The following is a 17,914-nucleotide window of genomic DNA, read 5'->3' as shown; positions in this document are numbered from 1 at the left end:
GAAGCTGTTTAGCCCAAATCACGCTCTGGTGAGTGCCAGAGCTGGGAACGGATCCCACATCTCCTCTTCCTGCGCTGCCTGCTTGAACCTGGGCTTTTCCTCAAGCACAGGGAACTATCACAAAACACTCTTGGACCTGTGTTAGGCAGAGCAGTGGCAGCCTGGCTGCTCCTGGGTTGTATTTCGAGTGTCAGGCAGGTCTTTGATGGCTCCATGCTTCCATCTAGTGACAGAAAGCCACTGCTCACCCCTCCTGCTTGGCTCTGCCTCCTTTCTGGTTCACTGCAGGAGTATTTCTCAGATTCTGGATGCTGAGCCTGTCCATAGGGCTATTTCCATTTATTTGCTCAAAAATCTAAACCCCTAAATGAGTAAGTCCAAACAAACAAAACCAGGGGTGAAGTTTTTGAGCACAGCTGTCCTTTGGCAGAAAAAAAAGTGGCTTGCACATATATACAAACGTGCACTTGCTCATCAAAATGTGCTGATTTCCTCTTAAGTGGGTAATGTCCCTAAAAACAGGCAGAGGTGACAAAGTATTTACATAACTTGCTCATCAAAATGTGCTGATTTCCTCTTAAGTGGGTAATGTCCCTAAAAACAGGCATCAGCCTGTGGTGACAAAGTATTTACATTTCCTATAGCAAGGCTCCTCTGTGACTTGGCCATTCCTCTCCTGATCTGAATTCTAGGCCTGGGCTTCTGGTAATTAAGGACAATGTTTTTCATAGAATTGTGGAGTCATAGAATGGTTTGGGTTGGAAGGGACCTTAAAGCTCATCCCCTGCCATGGGCAGGGACACTTTCCACTATCCCAGGTTCTCCCAGCCCTGTCCAGCCTGGCACTGGACAGTTCCAGGGATCCAGGGGCAGCCACAGCTTCTCTGGGCATCCTGTGCCAGGGCCTCCCCACCCTGACAGAGAAATCTTTTTCTTAATATCCCATCTAACCCTGTCCTCTGTCAGTTTAAACCCTTCCCCCTTGTCCTGTCCCTCTAGGCCCTTGCAAATTGTTTCTGTCCATCTTTTTTGTTGGCTCCCTGCAAGTACTGGATGGGTGCAATTAGGTCACCCCAAAACCTTCTCTTTTCAAAGCTGAATACTCCCAATTATCTCAGCCTTTTCTTGCAGGAGAGTTGTTCCATCCCTTCAATCATCTTAGTGGCCTCCTCTGGACTTGCCCTTTCCCTTTCTTTTCACGTTTCAGCTGCTTCATGGGTAGGGCTCCCCATGCATTGTTTTACTTATTCTGTGACTTCTGCAAAGAATAAACTCTTCATCCCAGCCAAATCCTTCTGATCTGCAAACCTTGGACGTTTGGTTGAGTTTTTCCTGGATAAAACATTTCCTTAGGATTGGATCACAAAGTGCTGCGGATACTAATACAATACTAATAGTTTTTGCTGACCTAGAGAGTTTGAGTGGCAGAGTGAGTTGGGAGCAGCAATAAATCATAATGCCCCTGATCAGCCTCACCTGGGACCACCCTCCCCAGCCTGGCTGTGGCTCCAGAGCATGGTTTAACCTCACCTGTGGCCCCGTGCTCCCTCCCTGAGCTGTGCTGTAGAAATACTGCTCTGTCATCCCTCTCTGGTCCTGCTTTTTATCTGGATCATGGGCTCCTGTTGTAGCTGAGCATGCTGCCCTGTCTCCTCTTGTTTCTAGAGCATGATTTAACCTCACCTGTGGCCCCGTGCTCCCTCCCTGAGCTGTGCTGTAGAAATACTGCTCTGGCATCCCCCTGTGGTCCTGCTTTTTATCTGGATATCATGGGCTCCTGTTGTAGCTAAGCACCCTGCCCTATCTTCTCTTGTTTCAGAGGGGGATTCCTGAAGGGACCTTGCACCTGGTCCATCCCTTTATTTTGGGCTGTGGGTGGACCCTGTTAGCAGCATCTCTTTCTGTCTGCTGGGTTCAAGTTGTCATCCTTGAACAGCCTCTTTTTTAGCAATAGTTTTTTGTTTGAGCATTCCCTCGAGTTTCCTCTTCCTTCTGACCACATTTCCAGTGTAATTCTGCTAATGAGTAAACTGAGTGTAGATCACTGGTGGGGTTAACTCACACGGGGCTCCTGTAATCATTGGCTGGATGTGGCTGAGACACTGGGGCTGGGCCTGAGCATAAACCAAGCACAACTGGTTCCACGGCTGGGCAGAGCTCCAGAGCTCCCCTGGGGGTTCATTGCCCGTGACTTTGTGCCATTGAGGCTGAGCAAGCCTGTTCCACCTCCCTTGGGGGCTGAGGTGAGAGCATGAGCACATTCTGCTGCTGTTTGGTGTCTGGTAACTCATTAAACCTCAGTTATGCTGTGGGGTCTGGGAAGCTCCTGAAAATTTCAGTGGAAACTTCCATGAAGGTTTCTGTACCAGGGCAAGGGCTCAGCAGCCCATTGAGGGACTCCATCAAAATCCATCTGGGCTTCCAAGAGAGGAGGGCAGAGGTGGGAGTAGAGATGCTGCTCAGTGTCTGGGGGAGGCTGGATTGCATCTTCCAGGAGCCAAGGCTCTCCAGGGCATGAATGACAACACTCTGAAAGTCCACTACCCTCTTTTCCACAGGCAAAAAGATCTGCAGGGTTAAAGCTACTTGAGAAGTGATAAGGGTTCTAAACACCCTCTGGGCAGAATTCCCAGCAGATGCTCTTTGGAATACCATGGAAAAATTGAATTGATAATATATAAGGGAACCTTGAAGTCCACTTGCTGTGAAAGTCAGTCCCAGACTGAATAACAGCATATCAAGAAAATGTTTTTTCTGTCATGTTGTAGGAGGGAAAAAGAGGATAAAATGGATTAATTGTCCTCCTATTGGAGGACCTAACCATATACCAATGGAAGAACAATCCCAGTTTATTTTTGTTATGGTCATTAAAGTCTTGGAACAAAACAGTTAATAGCAGCAAGTAGCTTAGGTTAATAATTAAGCATCCTCAGTGGAGAGCTCTGAGCTGTCTGTGATGGGATTTGAGCCTTTTGGGAAGCTTGTCTGGTGGGTTTCAGCACTGGGCAGAGGGAGTGACACAACCCCAGCCTGAAACCTGTGACAGAGCTGGTGCCAAAGAGATGGAGCTCTTGTGCTGGTATCAGAGCCCCTGCACTTCACTCATCAGAGGAATGGAGGAAGAACAAGTTCAATAAGGTAAGTAAAGCCAGAAAAACTCCTAAAAATAATAACAAAATTAAATCCAAATTATATTTTCTGCACCTGCACTGAAATGCAGCATTCTCTTGTGCTGGACTATGCCCAGTGCACTTTGCAGTGTGCTAAAATGTGCAAGAAATTGAAAGTGGTTGCAGTGGGTCTCATGGTCCATAATCAGTAGAAACCAGGTTGGATGGGGCTTGGAGAAACCTGGTCTGATGGAAGGTGTCCGTGCCCATGGCAGGAGTTGGAACTGGGTGATCTTTAAGATCTCTTCCAACCAAAACCAATTTGTGATTTAAAAATGTGTCTAAATTAATGCACCCATGCTTTTTCCATACTGAGGGTGAAGGCAGGAGGAGTTGACAGTCTGTCTTTAAATGTTAGAACAGCTCCTGACATGGACTTTATAAAGGAAATTTGTGATATCTCTGTCTATGACAGCAAGTAAGAACTGGTCTGCAAGTACCAGGGCAATGTAAAAATATTCTTAAATTATTAGAAGAATTCACAGCTATTGCTCCCGCAGATTTGCTATGAGAACAAAGAATACAGATTTTTATTTTATTTATTTTATTTTTTTTTTTAAGTTACAGGGAAGGTCCTGGAGCCAGACTTTTGTGAATTCCTCATCCAATGTTCAAGATGAACCTTTGGAGAACATTCCTGTTGAGTGCTGGGCTGATATTCTTGGCAGGTGGGTGACAGAGAGGTGTTGTCTCTGACCACACCTGCAAAATCCAGTGGGGATTGGATACAGACTGCCTGTGAGTAGTGGAGAAGAACCTCTAAAAGGTGTTGAAAAATATGGGATATTGACTGTAGCACATTTGACATTGTCCACCCTTATAGGTTTTCCATGGCATTATTTCCATAGCAATAGAGAAGATTTCTGGATTAATTTTTAATTCTCTGAGTTCATACCATACCTATTGTTTTTTGTTTACTTGATGATAAATATGTCACTCTCTGCATGTTGATATTAAGGGAAATGCAAAAGTGTCCAATATTTGGCTTTGGTGATCAATACTGATGTTTGATCAGATTTCATCCACATATAGCTAAGAAATTGGAAATCTCCTAAAATGTTAAACAGAAAAGTGGACATCACCATGAAATAACTTCTGGAAAATTCTGGTCAGTGGCTGCATAAAAGGAAGCCGTATATGGTTTATCTCTCAGCTTTAGAGAATGAGGGTATCCAAAATAAATCCTAAATTATCTAAGAAATTTAGTGCCTTTATGAAAGGCCTGGCATGGCAGGTTATAGGTGATTAACATCATGAAGCAGGAGCTCTTTTCCAGGCCTGAATGTCTTTCCTAAGGACTTCAGAAGGAAAGTCTGGGAGCCAGAAAAGGATGTTTTTTGTAGGCATCCTTAATTTTGGTAGGGTGCACAGAAGTCAGCAAACACATTTCTTTGAGAGATGAAGGAATAAAAATGATGTTTATCATCTTTAATTCTTGAGGATGACAGGAGGCTCAGGCTGTAACTTGGTTCACCAAGCCCTAAAGGGCATCAACACCTTCCTGAGGGGAGCTGTAAACGGGGGGCAGTGGTGGGGGAAAAGGATGGGAAACATGATTAATTTGGATTCTTGAGAAGGAGAAATGGGATGAAGGGTGGGAGCACAGGAAGACAGCTCTCATGTCACTGTGTCTCATCCTGAATAATGTTTTTTAGATATTTGCATTTCCCTTCAGCCTGATGGAGCTGGTTTGTTTTGCAGGGACAGCCTCAGGGTCACTTGTGAAGCCCCACGAGGGGAGCACTGCTGGGGGAACATGGATTACCATCACTCTGGATGGTGAGCTTCAAATTCTTATGAAGTGTGTGTTGAAATAGAATCACAGAAAGGTTGGATTGAAAGAGATCTTTAAAATCATCTCATTCCACCCCACTGCCATGGGCAGGGACGCCTTCCACTATCCCAGGTTGCTCCAAGCCCTGTCCAGCCTGATTTTTAACACTTCCAGGGATGTAAAAATAACAGATAATCAGCTCCCTTCTGAGGTTTGTGGTTGGAGTGACAAAGCCTACCCCACAGAGCCACAGGCTATGACACTCATAGCATGAAATCAGCTTGAAATGATGACTTAATAAGCTATTGCTGAAGGTTTATTTCTAAGGAACAAAATTCAAAATGTTTATTTTTTCAGATGTAGGGCTAGAAATTTCTTCCTTGCTCCTGCCCTTTTATTGAAGAAAAGCTAAAAATCTGCCCTCTTTATGTGTTCTCTGATGCTGGAGCATTTTAAAACTCTTATGATAAACATGAGGTCTGAGTAAAAATTTCAGAAAATTATATGTCACATCCATTTTGGCCCCAAACCAACTGTACAATGCTAGGTATAATTTTTCACAGTGATGAATATTTATTCATTGTGAAGAGAGTTGGTTTCTGAATCAGCTGTGCATGGTCATTAGCTGGCACAGGCTGCCCAGTGTGGGAATAGAGTCACCAAGGGGATTTAAAATGTGTGGAAATGCAGCTGGGGTGTGGTTTTTTACCCTTCCAGTCCTCTCCCCCATGCTCCTGGGGGGAAAGTGAGTGAGTGGCTGTGTGGGGCTGAGTTGACAGCTGGGGTTAAACCACCACAACATGAAATTCCACAAACGTGGTTTTAAAAAGCCTGATCAGGGACTCTAAACATTACTCCTAGAGAGGCTGAGTTGTACATCCAAAAATGCTCCTTGTGTGACTGGGAGTGACCCTGCCCTCACAGAGCTCTTCTGACTGACTTTTTTGCTTAGGCTCAACATCCCACCAGGTAGAATCTCTCTCTCCAGCCAGTGCATCCCAGCTGGAGGTGTTCCTGGTGCATCCTGACCTGCCCAGGCTGCCGTGTGATGTCTCTCCTCTGTATTTGGACTTGCCCACCATAAGGTGCAGAGCAAGGTATGATCCATAGTTACACTGTGAGTGAGACTTTGCCTCTGTCAAACAGGATCCCCCTTTTCCTTCAGTGTCTGCACAGGAAATCTGGGAGTTGAAAGAATTCCTATCTGAAATGTAGGGAATTCTCAGAACTTTGGGCCTGTAAGCCAAAATTTAGTATTAGGATTTGGAAAAGGCTTCCAAATTGAGGTATTAGAAATGAGAATGTGGATTTATAGTTTAAATCAGAGTTATGCTAAGTTCAACTAGAGGAAAGTTTGGAGTTTTGAGGTATTAGAAATGAGAATGTGGATTTATAGTTTAAAACAGAGATATGTCAAGTTCAAGTAGAGGAAAGTTTGGAGTTCTAGAGTATAGTACTATACAGTATACTACTATATATAGTACAGTACTATAGTACTATATATGGTACCATAGAGTATATTTTTGTGTTATAACATGATTGGCTAAGAAAATTTACACTGTAGTATGAGTCTATAAAACATTATATTTAAGGATTGAGTTAAAAGTATAAATATCCTTGCTGATAATGTTTTATTGGTTAATACATTTTTAAAAGGTCTTGTTACTAGAGGTCTTGTGACCTTCTGAGCCATGTGGTGAAGATGTGAGTTGCACTCACATTTCTTGCTTATGTAGAAGATAAGAAAAATAAAGAACATTATTTAAAATGGCTCAGAAATCCTGTCTCTAACTCATTCAGAATTCCTTCAAAAATCCTCACGCTGTGGCCTCACTGAGCACCTGCTAACCTGGGTTGATTGATTTTTGTTTTAACTTCATGAAGCACAAGGATTCCTTGAGGCATGAGGGTCACAGTGAGGCTTCTTGGGCAGTCCAGGCTCAGACTTTCAGAGGTTTGTAGACATCTAGCTCTCAGATGTAAAACTCCCAAGAAAATCTTGGAAGAGATTCTACCAGCTTTTGGTGTCCTTGACATGTCCAAGGTGATAGAGAGGAGTTATGAATGGAACAGGAAATAAATATGGTTCCAAGCATCAGCTGGGCAGTTTCAGCTGCCTGTTTTCTATCCTGTCATAGCTTTCACACAGGTGGTTGGACTGGAAGACTGGGGTGTCTGAAGAGGGACCTAATGGGACTCTTCTGTATTTTGCTGCTATGATTTGGCTGGGAGTTAATTCTGTTGGGTTCTGTGCTGGAAAACTGTGAAACAAGGATGCAGCATTAATTTATGGACCAGGATCAAGATACCCTGCAGATCCAGTGTTTCATTTTATTACTAATGAATAACAATTATTTTCTGTGCATGCCTAATGAGAATGCTTGTATTTTGCATTAACAGTAATTTAGGTGGAGTTCTGATGCAGTCCTGTCACCTTCTCCTCTTAACTGTGATTTCTTGCTGTGCTTCCACATTTCTTTTAAATTGTTATTTTAAAGTTTGTCTTCATATGTATGAAGTTTGGGCTGACAATGTAAAACTCCTTTTCTCTATGGAAGTCTCAGTGGACTTGCTTTGAATGGAGATTCTGTAAAGGACTTGGCATTTTCTAAACACAATTTGTATAAAAATATAATACACATTTTCTTCCACCTAGGTCTTCACCCCAGGAGGGTTTGTACTACGTGGAGGTGATCTTTAAAGGGCATGTGATTAACAACCTGACTGAGGTGGAGAAGGAAAACTATTCTTTCAAGGTAATCACCAAGCAAGTGCAGAAGTGAGGATAAAGAATTCAAAGTACTGAAGGGAGTGAAGCTTCAGCATTGTGTCACAGGAAATACATTGAAATGGATGGAGTCATGGAATAGTTTGGATTGGAAAGGACCTCTAAGACCATTCAATTCCAACCCTAAGCTAAAGAAAGGTGGGGTGAGACTTTTTGCAAGGGCATGTTAGAGACAGAACCAGGGGGAATGGCTTCAAACTGGTTTAGTAGTAGGTTTAGATTGGATGTTTGAGAAAAACCTCTGTAATGTGAGACCCTGGTACAGGTTGCCCAGAGAAGCTGTGGGTGCCCCATCCCTGGAAGTGTTCTAGGCCAGGTTGGACGGGGCTTGGAGCAGCCTGGGATAGTGGAAGGTGTCCCTGCCCATGGCAGGGGCATGGAATGAGAAGGTCTTTATGGTCCCTTCCAACCCAAACCATTCTGGGATTCTGTGATCTCTTGCAGAGCAGAATCCTTAACCATGACTGTGTGCTTTGGGATGAGGCCTGGTGTTTTTGAAAGTCACATCCCACCTCTGTGCTAACTTTGAGCAAAAAATCCAGCATTTTCAGTAAATTGCACATTAAAGCTGAAGAGTCATTGGGTGGTTCAGCTAGCTTAGAGAGCTGATGAAAAATCACCAGGGGATGCTGTTAATGAGGCACATTCCAAGCTAAATAAACCACAATGTGTCTCTTTGTTTGGGGCTGGGCCCTGGGAGCTACATGTATTAAAATTAATTTTGCCTCTGCATTAGATTGGAAAAGCTGCTGCAGGCACCAACAAGTCTGAGCAGCTCACAAGACTCGTGTCAGCCAGTGGCCCCAATTTCATGCTGCTTTTAGCTTCTTTCTTCACATCTTCTCCAACTTGGGAGTGTGGTGTGATGTTGCCCTTTCTCCCCAGAAGTGGCCACTGCTGGTGGAAGTTTGTGGCTGCTCATTCATTTTTAACATGACCAGGAGTAGGAGGGAAGGCAAAGGCTGAGCTCTGGAAGGGAATGGGCTTCGAGGAAAGTTTAGGAAAAACCCCAATGTATGAAATGGTTTAATTAATGCAACAATTTAATTAATTTGAATTAATGCAACAAATTAAATTTTGATTATATTTACTGGGCTGTGAGCAGCATCTGTAAGGGCCAATGAGGTCATGAGGGGGCTCATAAAGGAGGTGGGGAAGATGGGCATGTCCAAAAAGGGTGGGGAAGGGTCTGGAACACAAATCTGATGAGGAGCAACTCAGGGAGCTAGGGGGACTCAGCCTGGAGAAAAGGAGGCTCAGGGAGGACCTCCTCACTCTCCACAGCTCCTTGACAGGAGGATGCAGCCAGGTGTGAGTTGGCCTTTTCTCCCAAGTTACAAGATACAGAACAAGAAAATTGCCTCAAGTTGCACAAGGGGAGGTTTAGATTGGACATTAGGGAAAATTTCTTCCCCAAAAGATTGTCAAACAGCAGGGAAGTGGTGGGGTCACCAGCCCTGGAGGGATTGAAAAGCCGTGCAGATGTGGCATTTGGGGATATGTTTTACTGGATTTAGCAGTGTTGGATTAATGGTTGGACTTGATGATTTTCAAGGTTTTTTTTCCTAAGAGGCAGTCCTTTCCCAAAAAATTTCTGTTGTATTGCTGTAAGATGGGCCAAGACAAAGTCTTTGCCTCACTGCTTTAGGGTACAACAAACTTGCCAAAGAGTGGCTGAAGTATTTCACATCTATGATGATGGAATTGTTCTACAGGATATACTACTAGGAAGAAAAATGGTGTCACCATCCAAGATAAAATGCAGGTTTTAACTTCAGCTAAAGCACGACTTAGAAATTTGATAGTGTATTAAACTGTGTCTTCTGACATTGGATCAAGCCAGGATGGGCAATTTTGGCACAAAAGATGTGAAAATATCACTAATCCACACTGTGAATGGAGAGGGGGTAAGAGGGGAATAACTCTCCTTACTCCTTTCCCAGAGCAGGAATCTGCTGCAAAGATCAGAGTGTGAGTCTCTGAAATGCAGCTGCTGGCTGGGCTGTGAGCAGTGCACCCTCAGGTGGGGTTGGACTGCTGCAGAAATTGCTGACCTTTCACTGCAAATTTCTCTTTGCAGTTCTCAGCTGAGCAGACACCTGTGGTTTACCAAATTAATCCATCATCTGGCACCCCAGGTATGGGACCTTTCTTTAGTCTGTACTGCCATACAGACCTTTTGCTTATTGGGGTTTTAGATTTTAAAGTTACGTGAGAAGTCATTCACTGATTTTGGCCTGAAAAATTAACTGGAATATGGCAGATTTACCCTCCCCCTCCATTTCTATTATTTCTGTATTTCCAGGTTTCTTTAGGGAAAATTGAAAGTTTGATCCTCAAAGTCAAGATTGATCAAAAGACTTTGGTATTTCAAGAGTTCAGACAGTCATGTGGAGGTTATATCACACAGAAGCGCCTCATTCCAAATCAATCCCTAATTTCTGATTGTTTTCAGGTGTAGTTCAGCTCTAGATTCTCATGCCTTGCTTTAGGGTGACAGTATGGAGGTTTCTATGTGTTAGCTGCATGAATGTTTCACCTCCCAGTGTGAGTGAAGAGCAGGGGAATAATCTGGTCACAGACATGCCAAGATCCTTCTTTAGGCCTTCACCCTGTCTGGCATACAAATAATGTAATTTTGGTTGTCTTGTGAGGTTCTACAGTGGAATTGGGTTAGAAAGTGTGGTGTAGTTAACAAAAGAATTGAGGAAAAATTGTCAGCTCTGTCCAAAGACAGAGGTGCAAAAAACTTTGGAATGAATTTGGGTTATTTGGTGGGAAACAAAGACATGTGCTTTGAGAAAAGTGAATTAAGTGCAAAATCATCTTGAGCCATGGTAAAAGCTGAGAATATACATTCAGTGCAGAAACCTCTGCAAAATATGTAAAGACCATTAATTCCTTTTTTTCAGCTCGACAATTTGCAAATAAGTTCTCTGCTTTTAAAAGACTCTTCAATTTCCATTTCCTCTTAAACAGGAAATTTAATACTGATTCATGGGAAGACAATTGCTGGCAGATATGAGACCCTGGACTTCAACGTGGATTATATTGATGGGTAATTATGAACACTCAGCTATCTGCTGCAGTCCCTGTAAATTGGCATTTCTTCCATCAGCCTCCTCCACAGCAATAAATTGCAACCAGTTGGCCCAGAATTGCCATTTACTTCCTTTGTGGTTTATTGCAGCTCATGAGTTGGGCTCCAGCAAACTTTGTTAATCTAATTGCAACTGGTCCATTAAGCTGGTTGGTTTGTTTACTGGCAGCACAGTCAATCACAGCTCAGTGTGAATTGCACTGTAATTGCAGCTGGCTGCTGTAGATTTTATTTTGGCTAGCAAATTAAAATTTAACTAATTAAAATAATGTCAGAGTCGAAAAGTTAAATAAATTTTCCCCTTTTTTTTTTGTTTTGTTTTTTTTTGTTTTTTTTTTGTTTTTAAGAAAAAACCCTATTAGTTTGAAGCAGATGCTCTGGTGAACCAGAAGACAAAAGAGAAGTATTTTGAGACAAAAGGCTTTGTTGTTCGCTGCTTTAAACACTCTGCAGTTGTTTTCTTGTTTTCAGAGGTTTGATTTTTTTTTAAATGTTGCTTCTGTGTTTATGTGCAACAGAGAAAAGCATCTAGGTTTAAAAAAATCTTATTTTAGGACAGCAGCCCCTTTAAACACAGTGAATCCAAAATGAGCATCAACACTGTCCTGCTGTGTGTCATATGTATTTCCATATGTATAGATATGTTACCAAATGTTAATTTATGATTTCTGTGCCAGTGGCAGTGAAGAACTAAGCCCAGGTAAATATTTTAAAGATAAACTATTAATCCATAGTTACTCTGCTGGCAGTTTAAGGATCATTTCAGGAGCCAGGAAAGGAGTGTATTCTCAGTAGTTGGAAATTTTAATTGAAGCATATAACATATAAGCACATTTAATACTGACATACATTTTAATGACTTCTCAAGCTGATTGGAAATGTCCCTTGTTAAGTGATTAAACTCCCTGCTGGCATGAAGGAAAGTCCAGAGGAGATTCCTGCCATGCCATCACTACTCTGTGCATATCAGCATCCTTTGTTTGGGATCAATTATTGTTTTACCTGCTTCTGGTGGAGTCCTGGAACCTTTGATGAGAGGGAAGAAAGGCTGCTCTGAGTGCAGGCTGGACGTGCCTGCAGTGCTCTGCTGCCAGATTACTCATTTACAGCCCAGCCTCACCAAAAGGAAATGGCCTCAAAATCCCAGCATACCAGACAGGTTCCCTTTGTAGCTTCACATGAATTATTTGCCCATTTTTGGTGTGTTAGGAAATAGGTACCAGGTGGGGACTTGGACTTGACCAGAGCAGTCTGTCACTCAGTCACGGTGATTCAGGATTTGGAGCAAAAAAAAAAAAAAAACGAAAGGGAATGGTTTTTATGCTTCAAGTGTGTTCTGCTCCTTTTCCCAGGCTTTGTATGGGATGCACTGGTCCAGTGATGCTGAACAAACATTTGGCAGCACTGATATTTTTTTTTAGTCTTCCTTAAAAGGAAAGGTTCTCAGTATCAGCCACCTGTATTAATAAAAGCAAGCTCTTTTAGAAAAACCTCATAAAACTGCATTCTGAAACATGGGCCATAGAAAACTGCATTGTGAGGGATGGGTCATCACAAAGTGTTTGCATTACAGGTTTTAATTACCTATTTCCTTTAATTGGCTGTTAATTCTCAAAGAATCATTGCCAGTCTTTTCTTACTCTGCTAATTACCCTGAATTTATTCCTCTCACCTTCTTCCTCCTCTCCAATGGAAGCTGTCCCATACTGATCCCTTAAGGAACACATATTTAAATTTTTTTATTAGGAGCTTGGATGATTTCTGCTGGAAGTTGTTGCCCTGAGGGAGGAGGGATTGGATCATTCAGGGCTGGCATGAGGTGTCTCCAAGAGGGCTCTGCTGCACTCCCACAGAGCTGCAGCTCCCACAGTAATTGGGGAATGCAATTTGCAGGCACAGAGATGAGAGATTAGGGCATGTCCCATTTTCTAGAAGGTTAATAAATGTTAGATACAAGTGGGAGAACATTCCTGTCCCTTGGGAAGATACTGGCTGCTGATTTTAACAGGATCAGGTTTTCGTCTGTATCACATCATATCTTTCCTGTTTATTTTTTGCCCAGGCCAGCTTTTCTTACATCAGAAGGAGATGGATGGACCAGTCTCTGCTCTTTTGCTGACAGAAGAGCTGGAACCACGTCAGTTCTTGTTTACTTTGGGTTTTTTGTTGCTGCAAGTGTTCAGCACAGCCTGTGCACAAAAGTATTTGTGGCTTTTGGAGAAACTCTTCTGCTTTGGGTTAAAGTGGAGATGGGCCCTGGGGAGTTATGGTCTGTGATGGGGTGGGTGAGGGCTGCTGGCTTTCTGCAGCTTCAACTGCTTAAACATAAATGTGAGTTAATGGTGGGAATTGTGTCATTCCATGACTCCAGAAGGTTGATGTATTGCCAGCATATCTGTTTTCATTGCTACCTGCTCATTCTCACAGTTTAGGAACATTGCAGAGGAGCAAGTAGAGGGGAAACATTTTTTTTCTTCCTATTCACCCTCCCCTTGTGCCTGCATTTGTCCCTGCTCTGTTTTTTATTTCAAGGAGGGGTTCTGAAAGCCACCAACAGCATCAGCTTCTAGAAATAGGTGTAAAGAAGCCAAGCTGGAGCATTGCTGCTGGAATACATCCTCCTAAGCTGCTGAACTCTTGATCTTTAGTGGGAAGATGGGAAGATGGGTTGTTCCTCTCCCATCTCACCTGCTTCACTCCCATGTTTCTAAAGCTAGCAAACCATGACTATCTTGGTTGTATAAGCCCACATTTCTATTGATTAGTTGGTTCTACTATATTTTGCTTTTTTTTTTTTTTGCTCCCAAGGCTCAGTGAAGTCCTTTGTCTCTCCACAGTTACCCCATTCAGGTGAAGGATGGACTGGGGACCCTGCAGTGCCGGGTGGAAGGCAACCACATAGGTTGGTGAAAATGGGTAAAACCATGGGTTTCTGTCATTCCTGCAGCTCCAGAGGACGCAGGGAGGAGTGTGTCTGTCATGAGTTCCTGTTCTGTTTCCAAACTGGAATGTGGCTCAGGGCTGAGTCCATAAAAGCCGCTTCAGATCAAGGCTTGCCAGCACTCAGCACAGCCCCTGCCCTGGTTTGTGTCCTCTGCACAGCCTGGGAGAGCATGGAGGGAAACCATGACATGATGTGGGCATTGCTGACAGCCAACAGTGGGATTTGGGGTCCTTGCTGAGTTTCCTACTTTAATCCTTCTTGTCTGTGGTGTACCTTCCCTTTAGCGCTTTATTAGAGGAATAAATCAGTTGTTCCCTTCTAGTCACAGTCTCCAGTAGCAGGTGGGACCCCTTTAATTTTTCCTCACTTCCAAGCACCCTGAAGAAGCTTATAATTTCTTATGGAGGTTTTGAGATCCAGCCTTCCTGTTTGGGAAGGATATTGTGAGTTAAATATGTAAAATAGATTTTCCTTACTGTTGTAAGGAAAGAATAAAGAAGGGAGACTTGGGCCCAGAGAACCTGGACAACGTTTGGTAGGATTTACTTCATACTCCTGCCTGAAAGCATTGTCACTTTTCTCTCCCCCAGGGTCCCACAATGTCAGCTTCTCGGTGTTTAACAAAGGAAAGTGAGTAAAAGAATCTTTTCTCTCTTTTCCTCTGGTTTTGCATGGGAATAGAGCTGCATTTGAGTCCAGGATGAGTGAATTCTGTTTTTACCTTATCATGTGTTTCATTGCTCAGAAATAAGGTTTGTTGTCTTGAGGAGATTGTTAGATTTGGAAAGACATGGGAGAATGTTTCTCCCCAAAGTATTTCCACTTTGGTATTTTATACTTTACCTTCAGTGACCAGAACATAAGACATCTTATATTGGACAAAGGGGAATGGCTGAAGGAGGATGGATTCAGATTGGATATTAGGGAGAAATCCTTCCCTGTGAGGGGGAGGCCCTGGCACATGTTGCCTAGAGAAGCTGTGGCTGCTGATGGATCCCTGGAAGTGTCCTAGGCTGGATTGGATGGGGCTCAGAGCAACCTGGGATAGTGAAAACTGTCCCTGCCCATGGCAGGGGGTAGGACTGGATATTCTTTAACATCCCTTCCCACCCAAACCATTCTGTGCTCTGTTAAATCTAGCTGAATTAAAACCTTTCACCTTGCTTTGAACTATTCATCCAAATGGGAAAGAATTTAACCATTAAAGGAGGTGAAAACAGGTTCTGACTGTGTCAAAACATACTTTACAATGTGCTAGTACTTCTAATAAAGTGTTTCAGCCATTTAATGGGGTCTCATGAATCAATGCCTCAATGTGCTGGTGAAAGGAGTTGTTGGAGCTTGCAGAAATGTTCCACTGCTCCTCTGGAGAGTCCAGCCCTGCCAAATGAAGGTCTGCTTTTATTTGCATGGCCCAGGATGTCTCAGACATTTTCTCTCTTGCAGGTCAGCAGTGCACAAAGGTGCTTGGCTCATCAGTGCCAAACAGGAGCTTTTCCTGTACCAGACTCATCCAGGTATTCCCTGATCTACCTCACTGGCACTGTCCTCCATCAGTCCCAGTGTGATCTGAGAAAACACTTCTCACTGTTGCTTTTCCCAGGGATGTAATCCTGTTTTGTCCTCATTTTGGTGCTCCACTCCCCTAGTATGGGCTTGACTAAGCAAAAAGCTGCAGATAAAAATTACGAGACAACCAGATTTATGTGCATTGTTCCTTGTTCTCTCAGATCAGAGGTGTTGCTCATAGGGAAACTTTCCCCCCTTAAATCACTCTGTATTTATTGAGGCTGAAATTTTGGAAATGCAGACCTCAGGATGCATCACCTCCTCCCTGGCTACAAGGAGGAGGTGATGTTCAGCTACTCCAAGAATTGAGTTCTGGATAAGTAGTGAACAGCAGGGTACTGTACCATTAGTTAAAAAAAATTATTTAAGGTATCTTAAAAATAACCTGCATGTGACATTTCAAGTTGTATTGTAGACAACTCTTTGTTAACAAGGCTAATTTTATGTCTCTATTTACAATTTAAAGCACAGTGAAATGAAACAACCATGTATGAAGTTGGCTGTGGGCAGAGCATGAGCAGAAAGATCTGATAGATCTGTCCAGAAGACAGTACTGTGCTAGTCAGTAGTCAATACTGTAAAATTAGTGCTTAAATATCAGATGAATTAACAAAAAAGGTGCAGGTATAGACTAAAATCCCTCATCTTTTTCTTATTAGTCTGGTTTTTTTTTTCCAGACCGGGTGGTTAAACTCCAATACGAGTGCAAAGTAGGTAATTTCATCAAAAAGAAAAATAGTTTTCTTGTGGAATGGCACACTTGTAACAGATAAAGTCCTGAAAGGATCCCATGGTCATGATGTGAACACTGCTCCCTCCTTTTGTCCCTGAAGTCTGAGGGATTATTGGAAAGAGTGTTCAATTTAAACCTAAGGACTGCGTTGAAATGTGAGCAAGAGAAGGTCAAGAGGATTAAAACAGTTTTAATTCTGGCTTCTTTTATTCTTTCTTTTTCTCCCAGAGATCCTCAATAGCACAGAACAGAGCAGTTTGCAATCTGAGCATGACAGATGCAGCCCCTGCTAAGTAACAGCCCAAACACTGCCGTGTTCCCCCTGCCATGTGGCCAAATTATCCATGCTGCTCATTCCTGGTGTCATCCCAGAGGCTGCCAAAAAAAGGGATCAGCGAGAAGCTGGTTTCATCCACAGCAGCCTGCTCTGGCTGGAAGCAGTGCAAGTGCACTGCAGGCTTTCCCAGAAACAGGGCTGGGATTCACCTCTGCAAGGCTTGTGCTCAGATCCCTCTTTCCTTCCCCTGCAGAGATATTCTCCGTGTTCCCAGCTGGAGGGAGCCTGGCTGGGGGCACTGATCTCACTGTCACTGGGGATTTCTTTGAGGAGCCAGTGCAGGTCACTGCTGCAGGTAAGAGCAGAGACACGTGAATTATATATTTTTTTTTTTAAATACAGTTTGGCCCTGATTGCAAAACCCAAGAGATGTTCTGGGGTACCAGTGTGGGAATTGTAGGACTCCCCGTGTCCTCATTCTTGTTTTGCATGGGAGGCATTTACAGAAGTGATACAAATAGATAAGGAGAACCTTTACCCTTAGACACCTCATCTTTAAAACAATACCCCATAAGTTAACACAGCCCATAAACACAGCTGTGAGAAAAGCTTATGGAAAAATGAGAAAGAAGATCATGATTACATGTTTCCCTGGTCAGCTGCTATTCACAAACAGAGATACAAGAAAACTATTTTCTTGTAGAGAAGTCTCCGTAACATTAACAAGAGAGACTTCTCTGAGAAGATCATGATTACATGTTTCCCTGGTCAGCTGCTATTCACAAAGAGATACAAGAAAATTATTTTCTTGTAGAGAAGTCTCTGTAACATTAACAAGAGAGACTTCTCTCCCTAAATAAACTAAAGAAAAACTGTTCTAGAAGTAGTAAACTAAAATTGTAGGTTTTGTTTCTTTGCATTGTCATTAAGAAAAAAGAAGTTGTAAGGGGAGGAGAAGTATCCTAAAAGTTTTAATTCTTATTATTTTCTCTTTGAGTTACTATTGTTAAATTTCTCTTTATACCTTTTTAAACTTTTAAACCTACTTTATATTTTTTCTTTGAGTTACTATTGTTAAATTTCTCTTTATACCTTTTTAAAGTTTTAAACCTACTTTACCTTTCTCCTAGTCCTACCTCACAGCAAGAAATGAGTAAATACATCCTAATAAATACCCTAGTAATTAACCAGCACTAAACACACCACACTCATTAATAAATTAACCAAAATATCTCAAATTGGCAAACCAAAGCCACTACACACCTCCAGGAAGCTCCAGTTTTTCTGACTGTGGGCATGAACTGTTCTGTTTGCTGGCAGTACCAGCCCAGGCTTGTGGCAAAATGTTGATGCCTTTTGGGAACAAAGTGGATGGGAGGGGATTCTGCCTCTCTACTCTGGTGAGACCCCACCCAGAGTACCTCATCCAGGGTCCTCAGCACAGGAAAATCATGGACCTGTTGGAATGAATCCAGAGGAGGGACACAAAAATGATCAGAGGGTTAGAACACCTATACCATAAGGAAAGGCTGGGAGAGATGGGGCTGTTCAGATTGTGT

General features: G+C 42.8%; 1 protein-coding gene across 1 annotated transcript in view; it reads left to right on the top strand.

Annotated features, from left to right (window-relative positions):
* The first annotated feature begins 3,786 nt into the window (after window positions 1–3,786).
* The window catches only part of PKHD1 (PKHD1 ciliary IPT domain containing fibrocystin/polyductin), a 237,622-nt gene continuing 223,494 nt past the window's right edge, over window positions 3,787–17,914 (top strand). The window contains exons 1-11 of the mRNA XM_041426139.1: window positions 3,787–3,838; window positions 4,872–4,949; window positions 5,897–6,041; window positions 7,601–7,700; window positions 9,813–9,870; window positions 10,712–10,790; window positions 12,895–12,969; window positions 13,670–13,734; window positions 14,367–14,406; window positions 15,223–15,293; window positions 16,609–16,710. Of these exons, the coding sequence (XP_041282073.1) occupies window positions 3,787–3,838; window positions 4,872–4,949; window positions 5,897–6,041; window positions 7,601–7,700; window positions 9,813–9,870; window positions 10,712–10,790; window positions 12,895–12,969; window positions 13,670–13,734; window positions 14,367–14,406; window positions 15,223–15,293; window positions 16,609–16,710 (865 nt within the window). The remainder of the gene's footprint in view (window positions 3,839–4,871; window positions 4,950–5,896; window positions 6,042–7,600; window positions 7,701–9,812; window positions 9,871–10,711; window positions 10,791–12,894; window positions 12,970–13,669; window positions 13,735–14,366; window positions 14,407–15,222; window positions 15,294–16,608; window positions 16,711–17,914) is intronic.

This window comes from Onychostruthus taczanowskii, unplaced genomic scaffold (genome assembly GCF_017590055.1).
Source record: "Onychostruthus taczanowskii isolate IOZ18803 unplaced genomic scaffold, ASM1759005v1 scaffold90, whole genome shotgun sequence".
NCBI classification, from domain to species: domain Eukaryota; kingdom Metazoa; phylum Chordata; class Aves; order Passeriformes; family Passeridae; genus Onychostruthus; species Onychostruthus taczanowskii.
The sequence above is the reverse complement of the archived record's forward strand: the minus strand, read 5'-3'. Positions and strand labels throughout refer to the sequence as shown.